This window comes from Lemur catta, chromosome Y, assembly GCF_020740605.2.
Source record: "Lemur catta isolate mLemCat1 chromosome Y, mLemCat1.pri, whole genome shotgun sequence".
NCBI lineage: Eukaryota > Metazoa > Chordata > Mammalia > Primates > Lemuridae > Lemur > Lemur catta.
This window is the reverse complement of record NC_059156.1, coordinates 4,908,049-4,926,585: the sequence shown is the minus strand read 5'-3', so window position 1 is coordinate 4,926,585 and position 18,537 is coordinate 4,908,049. Positions and strand designations below refer to the sequence as shown.

The following is an 18,537-nucleotide window of genomic DNA, read 5'->3' as shown; positions in this document are numbered from 1 at the left end:
GCTTTGGGTGTTCAGATAAGCATTTTTCCAGTAGTTTTTTTAAAGCCTGCTTATGAAGCAGGATTTATGTGCCCTGGCACTGTTGACATTTTGTATCAGTTCCTTTTTATGAGGAGTTACTGTGTGCATTGTAGGATGTTGAGCCTCTTACCACTAGATGCCACAGTAATTTCCTTTTCCCACAATTGTGAAACCCAAAATGTTTCAGTATCTTGTGGGGGCAAAATTGCTCACAGTTTACTGTCCTACAAGTTCTGAAGAAGAAATAAGAAACTACTAGAATGGAAAGATTTGAAGAAATTATGTAAGAGATTTCACTCCCCTCTAGCTCTCTTTTGTTGTAATTCCTCTGTTCTTTTCCATCTCTGTCTTTAAAGTTAGGCCTATGATATTTTTTTCTTTGGCAGGATAATGTTAAAAATACAAGTGAAACAGGTGTTGAAGAGGCAATCTTGGAAGGCCACCTTGGTGTAACAAAAGAATTATTGGCCTTTCAGACTCCTGAGAAAAAGTATCATGTTGGTTGTGAAAAAGGAGGCGCTAATCTCATTAAAGTAAGTGGTAAATTTTGGTACTAAACTAATTATCATGATCTTTTAAATGACTCTTAGCTAATTATCTGATTGAGCTCTATAGTACCAAGTTTTTGAGACATTATGTTAACCTTTTTCTTTATTGCTTTTCTTATAATAAACCTTTCATCACTATACAGTTTAGATGTGTACCTCACTTTATTAAAAAAGAGACTTTTAAAAGTAATTATAAATTAAAGTTCTGATAAAATGTTTTGGAAAGTCAATAAGCAGTATTTGATTTTGCTCTTTGATGATAAATCTGAATTTTTACTTTGACTTCAAAATGAGAAAAACCTCCATTTTGTAAAACTGTCCATTTTTTATATATTGCTTAGGTTTTTCATGAGTCTTACAGTTCAAGGAAAAGAATCTGATTTTAATGTATTTTGTTTTTATTTGAAATGAATTTATTTCAGTTCACATCTGATTAAAGGAGCACGTTTAGGATGTCATTTTCAGTGTACAGGTCTCAGATTTTTAAGCACTTCAGAATATCTAATGTGGAAAATTTATTATGCTTGTTAATTATTCTCAGTTTTTAAAGAATTTAATTTATTAGAAAATCCAAATTGTTTTTGAGATGTAATGAGATGTTTATGTCAAATAATTATAAAAGTATTCCGTTTGAAGAGACATATTTTTCTAAAATATATTTTTTACTAACATAGTTTTATTTATTTTATATATTGTGAATTATATAATATGTTACCTTTTTCTAACTCTTTAGGAATTAATTGATGATTTCATCTTTCCTGCATCCAAAATTTACCTGCAGTATATGAGAAGTGGAGAACTGCCATCTGAACAGGCTATTCCAGTCTGTAGTTCACCAGCTACCATCAATGCTGGCTTTGAACTACTTGTAGCATTAGCTATTGGCTGTGTGAGGAATCTCAAACAAATAGTAGAGTGTTTGACTGAAATGTATTACATAGGCACAGCAATAACTAGTAAGTATTTTAAGTCAGAAAGCTGTTTTTGTTGGTGGATAATTATTTCAGTGTTTTAAAAATCAGGTTTTTTACCTGTATTGGTTCGTTTTTTTTTTTTTTTTAGCAACTAGTTTAATATTTTTAGCAATCAAATGTATAATTAAGATCATTATAAGCAGAGATCATTAATATAAAAAAATTTTTAAAATGTATATTTTATTTATTTGGGGGCCAAGTCTTGCTGTGTTGTCCAGGCTGTGTTGCGGTAACATGATCATAGCTCACTACAGCTTCAAACTCCTCAGCTAAAGTGATCCTCCTGCCTCAGCCTCCTAAGAGTACAGGTCCATGCAATGATGCCTACCTGGTTTTTCCTTTTCTTTCCTTTCTTTCTTTTTTTTTTTTTTAAGAGATAGGGTCTTGCGATGTTGTCCAGACTGATCTTAAACTCCCAGCCTCAAGCAATCCTCCCTCCTTGGCCTCGCATGGTGCTAGAATTGTAGGCATGATCTACCTAGCCCTGCCTCAAATTTGTATTTTAAATGCTTCCCTGAAGGTGGTTTAGGCAACTTAGCACAATAAATTTTATTCAATCGTATGTGAAATAAAATCTAAACTCCAGAGAAGAAGCCAAAGTTTGATGCCATAAAAAGTTCATACTTAAAATGTATGCCTTGAAAAGATTTTCATGCCCTAACATAGAGGTTGCTTGATGTTATTTTATCGAGTTCTAAGAAAACTATGGTTTTGAAGATCACAATGTTAGAAGAGAACACATGAGTGCATCCTTCTGTGCTTTTAATGCCTATATCAGTCCCACAAAGTAGGTAGCTATCTTCAGATGTTATAAAGAACCGAAACTCAGGAAGACAGGGTAAGTGGGAAAGTGAAATGACAGAACGTAAGACTGTGCAGTTTGTTTTATTTTATGAGAAAACCAAGGCTTAAGAATGTTTAGTATAAATAATTATAAATTTGAGATTGTTTATTATACTTTTAGAGTGTAAAGAAATTTTCAATTACATCTTAAAAGTTTCTGGCTAAACTGAATCCTGAAAAGGTCAGATCTTTATTTGTCCTGTGGAATCTATGTTGAGAGGAGCTTCTTTTTTAATTTTGTTTATTTTATCTATTTTTGGTTTTCGAGACAGAGTCTCACTCTGTTGCCCTGGATAGAGTGCAGTGGCATCGTCATAGCTCACTGCAACCTCAAACTCCTGGGTGCAAGCAATCCTTCTGCATCAACCTCCCAAGTAGCTGGGAGTACAGGCAGATACCATGACACCCAGCTAATTTTTCTATTTTTAGTAGAGTTGGGGTCTTATTCTCAAGCTGGTCTCAAACTCCTGAGCTCAAGCATTCCTTTCACTTCTGCCTCCCAGAGTGCTAAGATTACAGGTATGAGCCACTGTGCCTGGCCAGGAGTTTTTTGTGTTTTTTTTTTTTAAACAGTTTTTTTAAGTTCATTTAGGTAATGCATTTACATGGTTGTTTTTCACATATAAAAGAGGATATATACTAAAAATTACTAACTGCCAACCTATTTCATATGTCTGGTCCTGAAATTGGCTCTCTATATGTAAGTTCTACATATGCTTGGCTGTTTGTTTAGCAGGGATTTTTTTTTTTTTTTTTCAAACACACAATGTCTTGCTGTGTTGCCTTGACTGGTCTTGAACTCCTGCTGTCAAGCAGTCCTCCATCCTGAGCCTCCTGTAGTGCCGGAATTACGGACATGAACCACTGAGCCCTGCCTCAAATTGTATTTTAAATGCTTCCCTAAAGGTGGTCTAGGCAACTTAGCACAATGAGTTTTTAAATTTGTTTTGTTTTGCACTTAGTTTCATAACAGCACATGAAGGTCTATGTAATTCTATTTACTAGCTTTGTAACTTGCAGTTCAGTAAGCTCTAATTTCTAATCCATCTCTAAGATAGTGACTGGTATTTAAGTTGTTTTCAGTTTTACACTAAGTAGAAAGGGATTTATAGTTCTCACAGTGCTTTCAAATACACTATCTCATTGGTTCTTCTGATAAAACTGTGGATATAAGCAAAGCAGTTGTCACCCATTTTATAAAGAAGGAAGCAGATGTTTATGTGAAGATTACAGTTTTTGAGTCAGGATCATGAACCAAGGTTACTTACACCTAAATGATATGTATAATTAAAACTGAGAAAGCTATAATGTTTTGGTTTATTTATGTAAGTTATGACCACAATGAAGACATTTAAAAAGTACAAAAGTATTTTTATTGGATGTGTTTATAATGATTAAATGAAGCTAAAATTATGTTTGATACATTGAAATATGATGTTATACCATGTTGAATGACTTTCTAAGAAGACTGTTAACAGAAGCAATGTCAATTAAAATATGAATTAAGAAGTCTGGTAAGGCTGTGCGCGCTGGCTCATGCCTATAATCCTAGCACTCTGGGAGGCTGAGGCAGGTGGATTGAGCTCAGGAGTTCAAGACCAGCCTGAGCAAGAACAAGACCCCCATCTCTACTAAAAATAGAAAGAAATTAGCTGAACAACTAAAATATATAGAAAAAATTAGCCGGGCATAGTGGCGCATGCCTGTAATCCCCAGATACTTGGGAGACTGAGGCAGAAGGATCACTTGAGCCCAGGAGTTTGAGGTTGCTGTGAGCTAGGCTGACGCCACAGCACTCTAGCCAGGGCAACAGAGTGAGACTCTGTCTCAAAAAAAAAAAAAAACAACTTTTTTTTTTAAATAAAATAAAAAAAAGAAGTCTAGTAGTTAAGCATTTGTATAGGATGGCTCATGTCGTTGAAAGGAGAATTTAAAGTACTATTTCAGAATGGCTCTGGTGGTAAAGGAATTGTTACTAATGTTAATTTGTGTGCCCAATGAAGAGATCAGTGGACAGAATCATTATTTTAATATTATAAACATCTCTTTTTCTTCTTCTCTCAGCCTGTGAAGCACTTACTGAATGGGAATATCTGCCACCTGTTGGACCCCGCCCACCAAAAGGATTTGTGGGACTCAAAAATGCTGGTGCCACTTGCTATATGAATTCTGTGATCCAGCAGCTATACATGATTCCTTCCATCAGAAACAATATTCTTGCAATTGAAGGCACAGATAGTGATATAGATGATGATTTGTTCAGCGATGAGAAGCAGGACAGTGAGGTAAATTTTAATTATCAGTTCTTTTTTCTTTGTTTGAAGATTCTGATACCAGATACTATTGTTTTCTCTTAGAATACTATACTTACATGGGATTTTTTTTTTTTAAACTACATTTTATGATACCGCTAGAATCTCTGAGCTCCTACCTCTGTTTGTGGTAGTGCTCATTATTTCATAGGCTTGAAACTCCAGTTGATAATTCTTTTCATAGTTTTCTATGTCATTAATGCACACTTAATATGATCATGTTTTGTATGACATGGTAAATATGATCTGGATTTTTAAATGATGAATACTTTTAATAATTATGTTTTCATTCCTTAATTTTAAAAATATATTATTTGATTTAATTTGTTCCACCTTTACCATATCTGTCAGTTTCATAATCTGTGTTTATTTCATTTTTCTCAAATTATGTCACTTCTGCTAAGGAAACATTTCTTTTTCAAATAATGGTACATGAGTTGGTAACAATGTTAGTTACAGTAACAGATAAACAGGCTACCTACAAAACATGTCTAGTGCAGAATAAAGCAATCAAAAAGTTAGATTTTAGTGACAGATCCCAATAAACGTAACTATGGAATGACTCTTAATATGTGAATGTGGAAGACTTAAATTTTGATCATGTTTATATACAAACTATCTGTTTTACTTTTTTCTGCATATATGTTGGTGGGAATGGAATATAGAGATAAGAATATTTTATTCGTAGTAAGTGGTTCTTCTCTGATTCCTACCTTCTTCCCTTCAGTGGTCAGAAATAATCTGGCTCTCAGGTAAGACTTCATCACTTATGGAGATTCTGAAACACTCACCTACCTTCACTTTTCTAAAGCTAATAAATCACCACCCAGGCATCATGTCTGGGTAGATTTACTTTGTGTAGAATCTCCATATGGGATATTCTCATGAATACCTGATTAAGAATCACTGTTGGAAGGAAAATAGAAATTTTAGTCCTAGTTCTGTAGCCCATGTTAGTACCATGATATTTAATTAAACACTGATAGAGATAGCCAATCATATTTGCAAGAAGTAAATGAGGGAGACAAAATATAAAATTTCAAATTAGGTATCCCACCTTTGTGCTTGGTTTCCTGTGTTTTATGTTGTCTCAGCACTCTACTACAGTGTGGTTGTCTGCTTAGTTTCTTTTTCTATACTGTGATCTTCCCAAGGGTAGAAACTGGGTATTGTTTATTTCTGTATCATAACTGAGATATATAGCAAAGCACATAGAAAAGATGTTCGATTATCTGTAAAACAACTAAATTCTGCTCCGTAGCTACCATGAGATTCTGTCTATGCTCCTGTTCTTACCAAAACTACTCTTAATGGCTGTATTTATTTATTGAGTGCTAGCAATTCTGATTATATCACATAAATTATCTCATATAATCCATGCAGAATGCATTACCACTACAAGAAAATAATGAATCCTAGAAAGCCTGGGTATCTTACTACCCCAAAGTTACTTATGGCAAAGTGCTCATTTGTCTACAGTCCAGTCTACTTGACCAAATTTTGCTATATTATGTTAATACTATCTAATGGATATTTAGGATTATTATTGTATTATTTTATGATAACTTATCTGTGAAGTCTTTTATGACAATCCATCAATGCTAATATTTAAATTAAAAATGAATTACTTTGGAAACAGGGTATATTAAAAGATGCAAATCGTTCATTCACTATGTGGTATTTACTTCAACTTATTTCACTATACTTTTAAAGTTAGATTAGCTCACCAATGATGTTTCTTGGTCTCTAGAGTAATGTTGATACCCGAGATGATGTATTTGGATATCCTCATCAATTTGAAGACAAACCAGCATTAAGTAAGACAGAAGATAGGAAAGAGTACAATATTGGTGTCCTAAAACACCTTCAGGTCATCTTTGGTCATTTAGCCGCTTCCCGACTACAATACTATGTGCCCAGAGGATTTTGGAAACAGTTCAGGTAAATTATGCATGGATGATCATTTAAGTTTTTTAAAAATCTCAGTATACTAAGTTTAAACTTCTAAAAAGTATATCTTAGAATTTGTAATTATTTAGTATGTAAACAACAGTAATGTCCTCTTAGTCAATTTTTTCTTTATTTTTGTCTCAAAAAAAAGAGGTAAAAACTATCACAGTAAAAAGAAATAATATTATTTAGTATCTTAAGATATAATTAACTTTTTATTTTATAAAACTTACAAATTATATAAAAGTAAAATATTAAAAGCCAGATCGAGTTTCATTCACTGCAGTGGGCTAATGTATGTCTGAATCTATTTTAACATAGAAGTTTTTTCTCTTGTTTTCTGGTTGGTAAGTTGTTTTGTTGGTTTGGGGAGTTTTTATGTATTATTTTCACTTACCAATGAAAAAATTGATTAGCCCCTGGAAAGTTTTCCTTAGTCTGGATTTTCCAGATTATGTTTGTATGGTGTTTTATACTATGTTCTGTATTTCATAGGTTTGCAGGCAGTACGGTCTGATATTCAGGTCTGCTTTTATAACAAGAAAACAGTCACAGACTATAATTAAATGAATAAGTGTGGCTGTTAGAATAAAATTTTATTAATGGTCACTAAAATTTAAATATAATTTTTTCTTCTCATGATATACTAATGTTATTTTGACTTTTTTCAACTATTTAAGAAAATCTACAAAGTTCATAGACAGTACAAAGTCAGTGGGCTACATTTGGCTCTTAGGGTGTAGTTTGCTTACCTCAAGAGGCTTGATCAGATTCATGTATAATTTAAATCTCCCTTAAATCTTCCCCCCTTGGGCCCCGGCATGGTGGCTCACGCCTGTAATCCTAGCACTCTGGGAGGCCAAGGCAGGAGGGTTGCTCAAGGTCAGGAGTTCGAGACCAGCCTGAGCAAGACCAAGACCCCATCTCTACTAAAAATAGAAAGAAATGATTTGGACAGCTAAAAATATATATAGAAAACAAAAAAATTAGCTGGGCATGGTGGCCCATGCCTGTAGTTCCATCTACTCGGGAGGCTGAGATAATTTTGCAGTTGCTGTGAGCTAGGCTAACACCACAGCACTGTAGCCTGGGCAACAGAGTGAGACTCTGTCTCAAAAAAAAAAATCTTCCCCCCTTGGACAAGACTACTTCATAGGTAATGATTTTACTTCCTTGGGGAGATACAGATGTATTTTTATTCTCTCTTTTTATGATATAAAGAGTCACTAGACATTGACCAAGTCCTTATTTCATTGTTTTGTAAAATGGCAATTTTCTAATTTTATTATGCTTCATTGATAAGCTAGGTTAAGTCTTTCAAAGAAGTTAGCCTTCATCAACTAGTTAATTACCCTAATGTACAGGTCTATAAGAAAACCAGGATAAATGCTATTTTTTTCTTTATGTTTTATGAGTTTGTAAAGTAATTACATAGTTCCCCAGCATCCTCCAAAAATGACGAATAAAATAAGGTCTTTTTTAGGTTTTAAAAACCTAATCACATCTTGATCCTCTTTCCTTTGTTTCACTAATGTTATCACAGTTTATTATGTGTCACTCATGGTACCAAAGCACTACAGCACAATTACATAGCTCTCTTTTTACTATGTAAAAAAAGGCTGTAATCCTTCATAGCAGAGTTCTTTCAACATGGTACATCTCAGATAGGTCAGATATGGAAAAGGAAAGGAATCTTCGAACTTCTGGGCTGCCTTCTGTTTTAGTCTCAGCAGTTCCCCTTAAATGTGCTAGCATATTGTGCTAGCATATTGCTTTGATTTCTTTTGAAAGTCACAAATTCATAGTACAGTGACTCCCCAATCATATTTCTCAACATAAATTCCTGTATTGTATAATCTGAAACTGTTAACCCAGGTCATAAGAATGGTTTGCATATATAATACTTCTTTTATCTTTCAATTCTATAATCTCACATATGTCTTGCTCTCCTCTCTACCTATTTCATTTTACTACTATTTTTTTCTTTCCCTGTCTTACACTTCTCTGCCTCAACTTTTTCTGCAGTCTGGTCAACATTTCTGTCTTGTTCTGCCAAGTTACTGTAACACTTTGAGCTTTTATCTTAAAATCTCAAGGATTTATGCATGTGTATGTCCTGTATATGTGTGATAATTTCATAATACATAACGATATAATTATATACATTATAATTACAGACCAAAACCATACAAATATCTAGAGAAACAGAAAAATAGATATAATTTTGTTGCTTTATAATATATTGGAATTTAAATGCATGATATTGTAATGTATTTGTACTTAAATATGATGTATTTATATTTTTGTCATCTTAGTTATTTCCTCTATGCAAGAGTGAAGCTCACAGTTTATCTAGCACATTGTATTACCTACATTCTAAACACAGTATGTTGTTCATATATTTTTTCTTTTTTGTGGTTAAGTCCGTATAACAAAATTCACCATTTTAACCATTGAAAAGTATACAGTGTAGTGGCTTTTGGTACATTAAAAATATCTGTAAAACCATCACCACTTTCTGTTAAAATAGTTTCAGAACATTTTCATCACGCAAAATTAATCCCCTTGGCCATTAAAGAGTTATTCCCCAAAGTACTTTTCCTCTAACCCTGGCAACAAACATCTTTCTCTGATGGATTTGCCTATTCTGGGTATTTCATGTAAATTTGATCACATAGTATGTGGCCTTTTCTGTCTAGCTTCTTTCATTTAAACTAAGTTTTCAGGATTCATCTATGTTGCAGCACATATGAGAACTAACTTCATTTTATGGCTGAATAATATTCCATTGTATGATGAGACCACATTTTATTTATTCATTAATTTTTTGGTGAACATATGGATGATTCTTACCTTTGGTCTATTGTTAATAGTGCCTCTGTGAAAATTCATTTACAAGCATGTGTGGATGTATGTTTTCATCTTGGGGGTTGGGAATGCAAATTGGTGGGTCATGGGGTAATTCTGTGTTTCATTTTTTGCAAAACCACCAATGCTATACCTACTTTTTTTTTTTTTTTAAGACACAGAGTCTATCTCTGTTGCCCCGGCTGGTCCTAAACTCCTAGCCTAAAGCAGTCTAACCAGCTCAGCCTCCCAAGTAGCTGGAATTACAGATGTGAGCCACAGTACCCAGCTAAAATGATACACCTTAAAGTCATTCATATCAATACTAATAAAAATGTAAATTAGTCCAGTTAAAAGACAAAGATCATCTGATCAGATTAGAAAAAAAAACCAAGAATCAATTATATGCAGTCTTCAAGATACTCAATTTCAATTTAATCCTATAGATTAAAAGTATGGGAGTCAAATTACACTATGAGATATCACAGCAGCAGGTAGATGGTTGTGGTTATAAAAGGACAACTTGAGAGAGATCCTTGTGATGTTGTAACCATTCTGAATCTTAACCATGGTAGTAGAAACAAAGGACATACACATTTGGTAAAATTACATACAACTAAATACACTTACAGAAATGAGGATAAGACTAGAGAAATCTGAATAAGGTTAGAGCTTGTACAAGTATAAATTTTCTGATTGTGATACTGTATTATATAGTTTTGCAAGATGCTACCACTGGGGAAATTGAGTAAAAGGTACACAGTGTCTGTCTATATTATTTCTTAAAACTCCATGTGATTCTATAATTACTTGAATTTTTTAAAAAATGAAAGGTTGGAAAAAGAGAAAACATACATTCATTAGTAATAGTTAAGTTGAAAGAGCTAACACCAAATAACTTTGGAAAAGTATATTGACTTGAAACTGTAAAGCTAAATAAAGAAGAAATAGAAATACCGTATATGCTCTGGTTTCCAACTCTAGTTCCAAGGAATACCAATTTTGAAACTACTTTAGGTGTTTACTTGACATAAACAAATGTAATATAGGTTATAACCAAGGTTAAAACTTTTGGAAAAAGAAGTTACAGGTAAAGAAATGCAGATGACTTGAGTAAACCCTGTAGTATTCAATTGTAATCTTGCGTACTCGTGTCGTAGTTCTTTTAAACAACATGTGTGATGTGATGTGTGTTTATACTCATAGATATATACATACACATTTTTTTAAATCTACACACATATATATACATAGGTACAGTAATAGACAAAATAGATGTGCATTAGTTAGGATATATAAGCATATTTCCAAGTTCTGTCTATTGAGAGTATCTAGAAGTAATGACCCCAGTAACACTGAACAATTGATATCTAGAGCTTAGATTCTACATGTTATCTCTAGTAAATGCACTCATAACTGCTTGGCAATGTGTTTTGTTCCTACATCAGGGGCAGGTGACTGTTAGCATTTGGCCTAGATAAAAGAAAGGAAAGAAGTGCTAAAAAAACAGAATATAATGGTGATAGGAGCCAGCCGAAAAGCTCCTATTGTCCAGTTTGAAACAATTTCAGGAAGAAGATAAATAATATATTAGATTATAATTTTCAAAATAAATATCTATGCTGATATAAATAAATGTTTGGATAAGTAAATAAATGAAGGAGAAATGAAAGTGCCTCCTATAGGTGAATTCAAATTAATAAACAAAGAATGGGGGAAATAGAATAACAGCATTAGACCACCACATTAATAATTGCAATAAGCAAGGTTGACTGAAGATCACTAAAATTAATAGGGAATACTTTAAAGGGAAATACTATTTTGATGAAGGAAGGGTTAACCTAAGTTTTCTACCTTAAAAGTAGCAGGGCCAAAAAAGAGCAAATTACACCCATAGCAAGCAAAAGAAAAATAATTTAGAAAGTACTAGAAACCAATGGAATTGAAAATAAAAAACTAATAGAGAAAAAAATATTAGATTTAGTGCCAAAAATAGAAACTAAATATTTTTATTTTGTCAACATGGTGTAATGTGGACTTGATTTGTCTTCTTCGCTGAAACAGTTTAAAAAAAAAATAAACGATAAAATTTATGAAACCATGACTTCAAATACTGGACATTAGACAAAAAAAGGAATATCATTCCTGAGATAGGAAACAAATGAGAGTAGCCCAGCTATTTACTTACTGAAGTTTTTAGGCTACAGGGTGGGGCATTGAGTCAGAGGCCAGTAGTAGAATTCCTTACTTGAGGAAACATTCACTGCAAACAGTCCCAGGTGGCAAAAGCTTCTAGAGTTTATAACAGTGCATCAGAAAGCTGTATTGAGAGATTAATCTGGAAACTTTATTTCCCCTTTAGTATTGAAAAGAGAACTAATCACTACATGTATATGAGAAAACAGTATGGGGTAAGGAAAGAATCACTTGAAAGAAATAGGAGGAACACTGCCCAGCGCTCTCACAGACATGGGGAAAATACCAGCCACACTAGAATAACTCCTAGTTTGCAGAACCTTTAGAAAGACCTTGTCTCTGTAGTAGGGCATACTTATTCCCAGACTGAGGACTGCTTTGGTTTGCCTTAACTATAAAAACATGAACTGAAAAGATCACACTCCAACATACCAGACCATACTCAAGAAGATTTGTAAGAATACAGAACATCCAGCATCAAATAAGGTAAATTTCAAAATATCTAATATCCAGTCAAAGATTATTAGGCATGCAAAGAAGCAGGAACACATGAACCACAATGAGGAGAATAAACAAACAAGTGGAACTGACCAAAAACTGAGTCAGATGTTAGAAGACCAAAGATTTTAAAACAGTTTTTATAAAATGTTCTTATGTCCAAAAAGAGTTAGTGAAGATAAAAAAAAAAATCAAATGCATTTGGGAGTGATTTCTTGGATATGACACCAAAAGCACAGGCAACAAAAGAAAAAAATAGACAAATTGGATTTCATGAAAGTTTTAAAATTTTGTGCATCAAAACACAGCATCAACAGAGTAATAAGGCAACCAGCAGAACTGGAATAGTTATTTGCAATTTTATCTGACAAGAGATACCAAGACTATGTCCAGAATATACACCTAACTTTTACAACTCAACAATAACAACAAAAACTATACAACCCAATTCTAAAATGAGCAAAGAACTTGAATAGACATTTCTCCAAAGAAGATACACAAATGGCCAATAGGCATATGTAAAGATGCTCAAGGCACTGACCATAAAGGAAATGCCCAGCAAAATTGCACTGAAGTCCCACCTAAGAGGATGGCCCCTTTCAAAAACAGACCAAACAGGGAAAAAAAAAAAATTGTTGGTAAGGATGTAGAGAAATAGGAACCCTTGTGTTCTGTTAATGGGAATGTAAAATGGCAGAGTCATTGTGGAAAATAATATGGTTGTTGCTTAAAACTCTTGTTCTGGTTATAAACCCCAAACAATTGAAAACAAGATCTCAAGGAGATAGTGAATACCCAGTGTTCATTTACAAACCACACAACAGTGACATTTACAAAAGCTAAAATGGAAGCACCTGTGGTGTCCATCATCTTATGAATAATTAAGCAAAATGTAGTATAAACATTCAATGAAATATTATTCAGCCTTGAAGGAAATTCTGAAATATATGCTATCATGTGGATGAACCTTGAGGACGTTGTGCTAAATGAAATAAGCATGTTACAAAAATACCTGTGTGGTTCCACTTACATGATGTTGATAAAGTACTCAAAATTATAAAGACGGAAAGAATTGTGATTTTTAAGGAGCTGTAAGTAGGAGGTTTTGGGGAGTTGTTTAATGGGTGATCAGTTTCAGTTTTGCAAGATGAAAAGAGTTCTATAGGTGGAAGGTAGTGATGGTCACACAACAATATGAATGCATTAATACTTAATGGCACTGGACTGTACATTTAAAGATGACTGACTCTAGGGGGCCAAGGAGGGAGGATCACTTGAGGTCAGGAGTTCAAGACTAACCTGAGCAAGAGCGAGACCCCGTTTCTACTAAAAAGAGAAAGGAATTACATGGACAACTAAAAATATATATAGAAAAATTAGCCACGCGTGGTGGCACATGCCTGTAGTCCCAACTACTCGGGAGGCTGAGGGAGAAGGATGGCTTGAGCCCAGGAGTTTGAGGTTGCTGTGAGCTAGACTGACACTGCGGCACTCTAGCCACGGCAAAAGAGCGAGACTCCGTCTCAAAAAAAAAAAAAGGTGACTGAGGTAGTAAATTTTATATTACATTTACGTCTACCATAGTAAAAAAAATCAAAGACAAAATATTATGGGACACATTTCAGTTCATTAGTGTTCTTAAAGTGTGCTCTTAAAGTTGAATAAATCTTCCAGATGCAACTTAGACACCACAGATTTCTATTTGTGTATTAATGAAGCCAATACATTAGTATTTTCCCCTATATGGGTCACATTGTCCTATTGGCCTGTATTGACTTGAAGTCCACTAAAATCTCCTGGTTGTTTTGAAAAGACTTCTGCTCATTCTGTGCTTCTCTACCTTTTAATTTCCAGTCATGCTTTTGAACTACCAGATAGATTTTGCATTTTTCCTTGTTAAATATTTTTCAAAAAAATGTTAAATAATAAGTCTTATGTATATTTTATTACAATAAAAAAGGAGGAAAAAGGCCAGGCACAGTGACGCATGCCTGTAAAACACTTGGGGAGGCTGAGATAGTATCACCTGAGGCCAGGAGTTCAAGTAAAAAACAAATGATAAAAAAGATTAGCCGGGCATAGTGGTGTGCATATGTAGACCAGCTACTCAGGAGACTGAGCCAAGAGTATAACGAGTTTGGGGCTGCCATGAGCTATGATCATGCCACTGCACTGCAGCCTGAGTGGCAGAGCGAGACCTTATCACTAAAAAAAAAGAAGAAGGAAGCCTAGGTCTGTTTGATACCTTAGAAAAGGCTGGTCTCATGCTCCAGACTGATAAAGGAAAAAATCAGTGAATGCCAGTATGATAGGAGAAGGGTTTGGCTTACAAAACACAATAATTAGAAAATTTTGGAAGCTAGTTATACTAATATATTGATTGTTACACAACTGCCTGCCATTTGTAAAACTCATGTTCTGTGCTCCCAAAAGAGTGAATAATTTTTTTACTGTGTGTAAATTCAAAGTTAATTTTTAAATTAGTAACACATTTTTTTAAATACTGAAAATTCTCAACAAAGAATGACAGGGCTACCATCACAGGAAGTTCAAAATATTGCTGTTATCTTTTGCTAAGAATGACATTTTCTGATGAATATTCTATAAATATTAAATTAGGTGTTCTTCATAGCTTCTAATACAATCCGTGTTTTACTAGCATTTTTACATTTTGCATATACCCAATTAGTATTTTTCTCAGGTTTGGTTCACCTAATTTTAAGCTCATTCAGATTTCTGAAAATATATTTACTCTGGAAAAGGGCACTTTTCTCTTTTCATTTGGAAAAATAACTTGTTAAGAATAGTAACTAGGTGATACAGTCTTTTCAGTATGTCACACAAAATTTAAGCAGAGTTAAATTTCAAAGTATTAGTTTCCCTCTCATGTAAATGGCATTTTTAGTTGAATTGAAAGTGCATGAATATACTATGCTTCATAAAACAAACATCATTCTTAAAGCATATTATTCATGTTGCTCACTCCAGTTATTTTATGGTAATTCTTTGTCACTGGGGTATCATTTTTACTGTGAGCATTCACCTCTATTACCATTGCCACTTCATATATAATGTACATTGGTTTATTTCTCCTTCCTGTGTGAAGGGATAAAATTTCAATTTACAGTTCTGTCATTTTTGTTATTAAAAAATGGAATATGAATATTCTAGTGATGTAATATAATATTTGTTTTATCCTATTTATTTCTTAGGCTTTGGGGTGAACCTGTTAATCTCCGTGAACAACATGATGCCTTAGAGTTTTTTAATTCTTTGGTGGATAGTTTAGATGAAGCGCTAAAAGCTTTAGGGCATCCAGCTATGCTAAGTAAAGTTCTAGAAGGCTCCTTTGCTGATCAGAAGATTTGCCAAGGCTGCCCACATAGGTAAGTGTTAATTATGTAGATTTTAAGTTTTTTATTTTTAATTATTATGGATACATAATTGTTGTATATCTTTACAGAGTATATCTGATGTCTTGGTACAAACATAACAGTATGAATTAATCAAGTCAGGGTAATTGAGATATCCATCACCTCAGGCATTTATCATTTCTTTGTGTTAGGAACACTCTTAATTCCACTCTTTTAGTTATTTTAAAGTATACCCTAACTTAATGTTGATTATAGTCACTTTGTTTTGCTATCAAATACTGTTCATTCTATCTAACTATATTTTTGCACCCATTAATCATTCCCACTTTATCCTCCCCTCCCAACTTCCCTTCCTGTCCTCTCCTAAGTGTCATTCTGCAATCTGTCTCCATGACCAGTTGTTTTTAATATTTAGCTCCCACATACGAGTAAGAACAGGTGAGGTTTGTCTTTCCTGTGCTTGGCTTATTTCACTTAATGTAATGTCCTGTGATTCCATCCATGTTGTTGCAAATGGCAGGATTTTATTCTTTTTGTGGCTATATAATATTCCATTGTGTCTGTGCACCACAATTTCTTTATCCATTCAGCTGTTGATGGACACTTTGGTTCATTTCCAATCTTGGCTACTGTGAATAGTGCTGCAAAAAACAGGGGAGTGCAGATATCTTTTTAATACACTGAATTCTGTTTTTTTGATATATACCTATCAGTAGGATTGGTGGTTCATTAGATAGTTTTATTTTTAGTTTTTTAAGAAACGTCCATACTGTTCTCCATAGTGGTTGCACTGATTTACATTCCCACATACACTGTATGAGGGTTCCCCTTTATCCGTATGCTCACCAGGATCCATTATTGAGTGTCATTTTAAGGAAAGCCATTTTATTAGAGATAATATTTCATTTTAGTTTTGATTTGCCTTTCTTTAATGACTAATGATGTTGAGCATTCTTTCATATACTTACTGGCGATTTATATGTCTTCTTTTGAGAAGTATCTATTCAGACCCTTTGCCCATTTTAAATTGGATTATTTGATTTTTTTTTTCCCTATTATGTGCTTGGGGCTCCTTATATAGTCTAGTAATTAATCCTTTGTCACATGAGTAACTTGCAAATATTTTCTTCCATTCTGTGGGCTGTGTCTTCACTTTGCTGATTGTTTCCTTTGGTGTACCAGAGGCATTTTAGTTTGATGTGATCTCATTTGTCCAATTTTGCTTTGGTTGCTTGTGTTTTGACAGTGTTACTCAAGAATGCCTTGCCCAGCCCAGTGTCTTCAAGTTTTCCCCCAGTGTTTTCTTTGAGTAGTTTTAGGTCTTAGATTTAAGTCTTTGATCCATTTTTATCTGGTTTTTATTTATCGTAGAGACAAGGGTCTATTTTCTTTTTTCTGTATATGGATATCCAGTTTTCCCAGCACACTTTATTGAAGAGGCTATCCTTTCCCCACTATGTGTTCTTGGCAACTTTGTCAAAGATAAATCCACACTGTACCAAGAACTTACTTCTGAGTTCTCTGTTCTGTTCCATTGGTTTATGTGTCAGTTTTTAATACCAGTACCATGCTGTTTTGGTTACTGTAACTGCAATATAATTTGAAGTCAGGTAATGGGATTCCTCCAGTTTTGGTCTTTTTGCTCAGTATAGTTTTGGCTATTCTGGGTCTTTTGTGGTTCCATATAGATTTTGGGATTATTTTTTCTATTTCTATGAAGAATGTCAATGGTATTTTGATGGGGATTGCATTGAATCTGTAGATTGCTTTGGGTAGTATGGACATTTTAACAATATTGATTCTTCAAATCCATGAACATGGAATATCTTTCCATTTTGCATCCTCTTTAACTTCTTTCATCAGCATTTTACTGTTTTCATTATAGAGACCTTTAACTTCTTTCATCAGTATTTTACTGTTTTCATTATAGAGACCTTTCACTTCTTTAGTTAAACTTATTCCTGGGCATTTTATTCTATGTTTAGCTATTACAAATGGGATTACTTTCTTGGTTTCTTTTTCATACTGTTAGTGTTGGCACATAGAAATGCTGCTGATTTTTGTATGTTGATTTTGTAGCTTGCAATTTTACTGAATTTGTTTATCAGTTGTAATAGTTTTTTGCAGAGTATTTAGGTTTCTCTAAATAAAAGGTCATATCATCTACAAACAAGGATGACTTGACTACTTCCACAGTTTGGATGCCCTTAATTTTTTTCTCTTGTCTGATTGCTCTAGTTAGAACTTCCAGCACTATGTTGAATAACAGTGTTGAAAGTGTATATCATTGTCTCGTTCCAGATCTTAGAGGAAAGGCTTTCAGTTTTTCCCCATTCAGTGTGATAATACTAATTTGTGGGTCTGTCATAAATGGCTTTCATCATATCAAGGATAAGTTCCTTCTATATGCAGTTTTTGAGAGTTTTTATCAGGAAAGGATGTTAAATTTTATGGAATGCTCTTTCAGCTTCAGTTGAACTGTTTTTGTCTTTTGTTCTGTTGATATGATGTATCATATTGATGGATTGGCATATGTTCAACCATCATGCATCCCTGGAATAAGTCTTTCCTCATCATGATGGATAAATTTTTTTTAATACATTGTTGAATTCTTTTTGCTTGTTTTGTTGAGGATGTTTGCACTTATGATCATCAGAGGTATTAGCTTATAGTTGTCTTTCTTTGGTTGTGTCTTTGTCTTGTTTTGGTATCACAATGATATAGGGCTCAAATAATGAGTTTGGGAATATTCTCTTTTTGATTTTTTGGAATAATTTAAGTAGTATTGATATTAGTTATTCTTTGAATGCTTTATAAAATAGAGCAGTGAAGCCATTGGGTCCTGTGCTTTTCTTTGATGACGGATTTTTTATTACTACTTCTATCTTATTGCTTGTCATTGGCTTATTCGGGATTTGGATTTCTTCCTGCTTCAAACTGGAAACGTTGTTTGTGTGTAGGAAATTTCGTTTCT

At 33.7% G+C, this 18,537-nt stretch overlaps 1 protein-coding gene across 3 annotated transcripts in view; it reads left to right on the top strand.

Annotated features, from left to right (window-relative positions):
• The window catches only part of LOC123629100 (probable ubiquitin carboxyl-terminal hydrolase FAF-X), a 166,632-nt gene that overhangs the window by 113,083 nt on the left and 35,012 nt on the right, over positions 1-18,537 (top strand). For all 3 annotated transcript variants that reach the window (XR_006731901.1, XM_045539062.1, XM_045539064.1), the window contains 5 exons: positions 408-554; positions 1,303-1,525; positions 4,451-4,671; positions 6,449-6,639; positions 15,402-15,575. Coding sequence is in view for 2 of the 3 variants with exons in the window: in XM_045539062.1 (XP_045395018.1) it covers positions 408-554; positions 1,303-1,525; positions 4,451-4,671; positions 6,449-6,639; positions 15,402-15,575 (956 nt within the window). In the remaining variant the exon portion in view is untranslated. The remainder of the gene's footprint in view (positions 1-407; positions 555-1,302; positions 1,526-4,450; positions 4,672-6,448; positions 6,640-15,401; positions 15,576-18,537) is intronic.